The 6,088-nt window shown below is 49.9% G+C and overlaps 1 protein-coding gene across 1 annotated transcript in view; it reads left to right on the top strand.

The window, feature by feature from the left end:
* Window positions 1–5,088, top strand: part of MYRIP (myosin VIIA and Rab interacting protein) — a 91,192-nt gene extending 86,104 nt beyond the window's left edge. Inside the window, exons 11-14 of the mRNA XM_047099603.1 lie at window positions 2,285–2,389; window positions 2,502–2,562; window positions 4,169–4,287; window positions 5,059–5,088. Coding sequence (XP_046955559.1) covers window positions 2,285–2,389; window positions 2,502–2,562; window positions 4,169–4,287; window positions 5,059–5,088 — 315 coding nt within the window. The remainder of the gene's footprint in view (window positions 1–2,284; window positions 2,390–2,501; window positions 2,563–4,168; window positions 4,288–5,058) is intronic.
* Window positions 5,089–6,088: the final 1,000 nt, after the last annotated feature.

The following is a 6,088-nucleotide window of genomic DNA, read 5'->3' on the forward strand; positions in this document are numbered from 1 at the left end:
CAGCGGGCCTTTCTTTGTGCCAAAAGTTGTACTTGGCGCTTGACCTCATTATTGTAATGAATCCTTCCAGCAACTCCACGAGGGGCTCCGTGATGTGTCCCCTTTCATTTCTAGGGAGCCTGAGGATCAGAAAGGTTATCCCACTTGCCCAAGGTCAAATAACTAGCGGGTGATGGAGCCAGGGTTTTAACCTCTCTGACCTCACGGCCACGTTCTTCACCAGCCTGCGCCGTGTGGCTTCCTGAGAAACGTGTCGGTGCTGCCTTCAGTCCCGCAGACACTCGCATCAGTGCCCTTCATTGGCAGAGGAGGGCATCAGCCCTGCCTTCGGTTTTATGGACCTTGTCTCGATCCGGGAACCGAACTGCAGGCCGCTGTCAGAGCAGGAACCTCACACTCCCTGTAGTCTGCCCTTAAAGGACAGATGTGTCGCGAGCAGCTCAAGAGAGTGCAGGGATAGGGGAGGGAGGGGGGACCTCAGGGCAGAGGTCACGCACACTGCAGCCGCCTTTCAGGTTTCCTGCCTGACACCCCAGTAACACTCAGGCTGCGTGGGGAGAGCAGCAAGACGGCTGGGACCCCTGCCTCCTGCCGCCCCTCCACCGGCCCCCTCCGGCCTCTTCCTGTGTCCCCCACGGCACATCCTCTGAGAACGTGGCGGTGTGGCAAGAGCATGAGCGTTGGCATGAATCCGGAGCTCTGCCCCAGACCAGCTGTGAAACGTTGGCCGTATTACCCTCGGAGCCACGGTCTCCCCATCTTTCAAAGCACGGTACCTGCGTCACAGGTTCACGAATGAGTCCGTGAGCGAAGCGTGAACGAGGTCGCATATTTAAAGCACCTCGCATGATGGCAGCACATACTAATGCTCTTTTCCGGGAGCAGGGACTGTTGTCTTCTTCAACCCTGGGGACCTGATGGATCAGGCTTCTTTCTGGGCCCTGAGACCCAGAAAGAAGAGGCCCAGGGAGAACAGGGAGTTTCTCAAGGCACTTGTCCTTTTAGTGAAAGAAACGGACTTGAACCAGGGGCTGTTGGACCTCCCTCCTAAGAGCCGGTGCTCTGCGGTTTTGGTTCATGGAGTCATGGGAGATGGAAGGGCCTCTAAACCATACCTGCCTTTCAAAGCTCACATCAAGTGTTGCCTGCTATAGAAGCCTTCCCTGACCACCTTTCACACCCTCCGCCCCCGGGCTGAGCCAGGAGGCCCTGGGCCACGGTTCCCATCATGCCCCAGGCTTCCATTTATCCCCAGAAATACTCTGACAAGGGTGTTGATACAGTCTGGAGCTACCAAGCTAGACATGTAAATTTACAAAGAAAAACCTATGCTGTTTTTTTACTATGGCACTAGATGGAGAAGGGCCTCGTAGAAGTTGAATGAATGAGGGGCACCTGGCTGGCTCAGTCAGTAGAGCACGGGATTCTTGATCTCAGGGTTGTGAGTTCGAGCCCCACGTTGTGTGTAAAGGTTACTTAAAAAATAAAATCTTAGAGGGGCGCCTGGGTGGCGCAGTCGGTTGAGCGTCCAACTTCAGCCAGGTCACGATCTCGCGGTCCGGGAGTTCGAGCCCCGCGTCGGGCTCTGGGCTGATGGCTTGGAGCCTGGAGCCTGTTTCCGATTCTGTGTCTCCCTCTCTCTCTGCCCCTCCCCCGTTCATGCTCTGTCTCTCTCTGTCCCAAAAATAAATAAACGTTGAAAAAAAAAAAATTAAAAAAAAAATCTTAAAAAAAAGCAAGTTGAGTAAATGAGTATACATAAAGGCAGATTTAATCTTTATAGATTCCTAACACTTTTTTAAATGTTTTTATTATTTTTGAGAGAGAGAGAGAGGGCGAATGGGAGGGGCAGAGAGAGAGGGAGACACAGAAAAGGAAGCAGGCTCCAGGCTCTGAGCCATCAGCCCAGAGCCCGACGCGGGGCTCGAACTCACGGACCGTGAGATCGTGACCTGAGCCGAAGTCGGACGCTTAACCGACGGAGCCACCCAGGCGCCCCGAATTTTTTTATTATTTTTGAGAGAGAGAGAGAGACAGAGGGCGAATGGGAGGGGCAGAGAGAGAGGGAGACACAGAAAAGGAAGCAGGCTCCAGGCTCTGAGCTGTCAGCACAGAGCCCGACGCAGGGCTCGAACCCACAAACTGTGAGATCGAGACCTGAGCCGAAGTCCAACACTGAACCGACTGAGCCACCCAGATGCCCCGAGGTTCCTGACACTTTTAACAAAGATTCTCCCCTCCTGTGCTTTTTCGCCTACCAATTCTGTCTTTCTGTTGCATTAAGATTTCTGATATTGAGAGCCGGATTTCAGCCCTGACCATTGCAGGATTAAACATAGCACCGTGTGTCCGCCTCACAAGAAGACGCGATCAGAAGCAAAGGAACCAGGTGCGTTTGCCCCTCACTCCCTCTGTTGGACTATTGCACCACCTGGAAAATTTGGAAGATAATGTATCTTTGGCTTTGCAAAGGCGTACTGATTGCTGTGTTCTGTTTGTAGGTGCAAACCATAGACACATCAAGGCAGCAGAGGAGGAAACTGCCTGCCCCACCAGTGAAAGGTGTGCTTAAAGGAAAACAGTAGCAGAGCTATCAAAGAATTAAGCCTGACTTTGAGTGACTTGGCGATCTGAGTTTGAGAACCAGACCTAACGGGGAGTTCTTACCTAGAAGTGCTCTTGTGGAGAATCTGTCTTGACTTGAATCCCCCCAAGAAGCAGATCCATGGACAAGGGTGTGATTTGGAACGTGATTGCAAGAAATCGTGGTAGGAAAAGAGAGAAATGATTCAGGGAAGGAAATTAAATCAGTACAGTCCAATGTCTTTTTTTTAATGTTTATTTATTAATTTAGAGAGAGTGTGTGTGTGTGCAAGTGGGGAAAGGGCAGAGAGAGAGAGGAGGAGAGAGAATCCCCAAGCAGGCTCCGCACTGTCAGCACAGAGCCCGATGCAGGGCTCGAACTCATGAACCGCGAGATCATGACCGGAGCTGAAATCAGGAGTCAGACTGAGCCACCCAGGCACCCCGGTACAGTGCGATTTAGTTCATAGCTTACTTCTCTGGGCAAATGAGGCTGAATCCTGCTGGGGACTTCCTGGGAGACAGTATTGACTGCACCTCAGAGTTTCCTGCGCAAAGAACAGGAAGATGAGGATATCAGCTGTCAGCCCTCAGCCCCTGAAGTTTCCGGTGGGGGTGGGGAGGCATTAATCCCCTGGTACTTCTGCCCCACCCCGTGCATGAGCCAAGGGAGTGACGGTGCTTGTGGTCACATGCTTCCGGAATGTGCTGAATGACAGAATGTGTGGTGATGTCAGGGAAACGTGGGCAGGACACCGAAGGCATCTAACACAGCGCCCCTCCCAGAAGGGAGTCCAGCGATGCCGGGGTGGCATCCTCAGCCACTGGGCATTTTGAACACTTTCCCTGGATTTAGGAGCCGCTTACGATGATGCCAAACCAGAAATTTAGATCTACAAAGTAGAAGAACAGACAGACAGAAGATAGATGTTTGAGTCTTGGTTCCACCGATCTTTTCTTCAACAAACATTTATTAAATGCCTACTTTATATTCCATGAGACCCTATACAATTACAATTTATTACAGATCCACGGTCCCTTATCTGAAACCCTTGGATAAATATACGTTTTAGGACGTGTTGGACATCAGAAAGCTAAGACGGTATATGTACTGTATATTTCATAACAGTCCCCTCCCTCTGGTGTCTGGGGAAGCCTCTGATAAACACATTAAATCCTCTCAGCAAAGCTCGAGAATGTTCACACTGGGTGGGATGGACCAGGATTTTAAATGGCCACATGTCAGTTAAGTCAGGGTTTCCCATCAGACAGTTTTGGCCCCAAAGTTATAAAGATTTTGTCTTTACAGCCTTTTATAGTCCAGAACTGCAAATAAGGATTTGTGAACTATGTTCAATTATCTCCAAGCTACCTTTTCCTGGAAAGCCGCTAACAATTCTTGAGTTCATTTGGTGCATATCATAAACATAGACACAAAATTTAGAGATCCTACAGTCAGACCTGTGGACCGCAATGAGACGCCAAGTCTAGAGCAAAAATCTGGGTGATGGGGACACCTGGTCTTTCTTCCTCAACACTCGGCCCCGCTCCTGGGTACCGCTTACTTCCATGTGTTTCCTTTTAGCCGAAAACATTGAGGCGTCTTCAGTGACCACCATTAAAACATTTAACCGCAACTTCCTTCTCCAAGGCTCCTTGACAAACAGGACTAATGAAAGGAAAAGCACCACCAAGGATTTGATGGTAAGTCAGCCCTGTCTCAGTGCCCATCGCTTCCACTGCCGATGGTGCCTCCAGTCTGTAGCCGTTCTGTGTGCAGCTCCCCCGTCAGAGCCCCAGGAAGCATCCTCCGTGGATGGTTTCACGGTCCGTTGGCTGGGGAGACGGGCGGGGGCGGGGGTGCAGTGAGAAGTGATGAGCACCGTGCCGGTACCGCTCACCTCTTTGATATGCGGATACGTCCTCTCAGCCGCACATCCAGCTCCTTGTGGGGTTTGATCCGAGAGAAGTAAAAATACGTACATGGGAACGTTAAGGTCTGGTTGAGGTGCCAGAGTCTTTCTCCTGTTTTTGATCCAAATTCACTCTTCCTTAAATCTCTTATTAGCCCTGAATTACTTGTGCTCCTGAGAAAAGCCAGCAGCTGCCCCTAAATGCAAAGAGAGGGACAGGACATCATTGGCACGTAAAGAGGCGATCGCGTACAGAGGGCTAACGGACTGTTTGCCTGAACACCAACACATGCTTCAGATTTGGGCAAAGGCTTGGTGCTGTCGATACGGGAAGTGATAATCCAGCTAACCTGCCTCAGTGGTACCAATATGCTGAGGGCAGATGATGTCTGAGTGACAGGATTAGAGCAAGGGCCAGTTTATTCTGTGGTCTTTTATGCCTCGCCCCTCCCTCCCTTCCCCTTCTTCCCCCCCACCGTCCCTGTGCTCCGAGTGCGGAGCACCAGGTAATGATGTAATGGGGGGCGTGCCCTTTGGGGTTCCGGATTACTGCATCTCTTAGGCACCCCTTGGCAACAGCGCTGCCCGCTAGCTTTTCTTCACTGCTCAGCCGTTACCCTCGACCTTTTAAAGTCCAGTGACTTTGCTCCTGGCCGTCAGAGCGTTACTTCAAAGAGTGAAAAAAATGCATTACGCACTTAAAAGGGCAGACCATTAGGGTCAGGGAAGGAATCTGTTATAAATAAGAGAGTTACAAATAAATTACCTTTCATAGAGATAGAACACAGATCAGGGGGTGCCAAGGGCTGTAGGGAGGGTCCATCGGAAGAAGCCACTCGGTGGATAGGAGGTTTTACTTTAGAGGGACAGGAGGTTTTCAAACGATGGGTGCACAACATGGTGAATGTACTAAATGCCACTGGACTGTTCACTTTAAAATGGTTAATGTTGGGGCGTGCGGGTGGCTCAGTCTGTTGAGAGTCCAACTCTTTTTTTTTTTTAATGTTTTATTTATTTTTGAGACAGAGAGAGACAGCACATGAGTGGGGTTGGGGCAGAGAGAGAGGGAGACACAGAATCAGAAGCAGGCTCCAGGCTCTGAGCGGTCAGCACAGAGCCCGACACGGGGCTCGAACTCACAACCCGTGAGATCATGACCTGAGCCGAAGTCGGTCACTCAACCGACTGAGCCACCCAGGCGCCCCGAGAGTCCAACTCTTAATGTCGGCTCAGGTCATGATCTCAGGGTAGTGAGATCAGGCCCCACACTGAGAGTGAAGCCTGCTTAAGATTCTCTCTCTCTCTCTCTCTCTCTCTCTCTCTCTCCCTTCCTCTTTGCCCTTCTCCCCTGCTCATGCTCTATCTCTCCCTCAACATAATAAAATAAAATAATAAAATAAAATAAAATAAAATAAAATAATAAAATGGTTAATGTTACATCACCTAAGTTCACCTCAGATTGTTTTGAAGAATAAGTTACCTTTTAGATAATACAGCGAGGTTAAAAGTGAAAGAATGGGCAATATTTCCTAAACAAATGCAAACAAAAAACAGCAATATCACTTTCAAACAAAGTAGAATCCAAGAGAAAA

This window comes from Lynx rufus, unplaced genomic scaffold (genome assembly GCF_022079265.1).
Source record: "Lynx rufus isolate CCGP_SWC_20201006 ecotype Redwood Valley unplaced genomic scaffold, mLynRuf1.p SCAF_5, whole genome shotgun sequence".
NCBI classification, from domain to species: domain Eukaryota; kingdom Metazoa; phylum Chordata; class Mammalia; order Carnivora; family Felidae; genus Lynx; species Lynx rufus.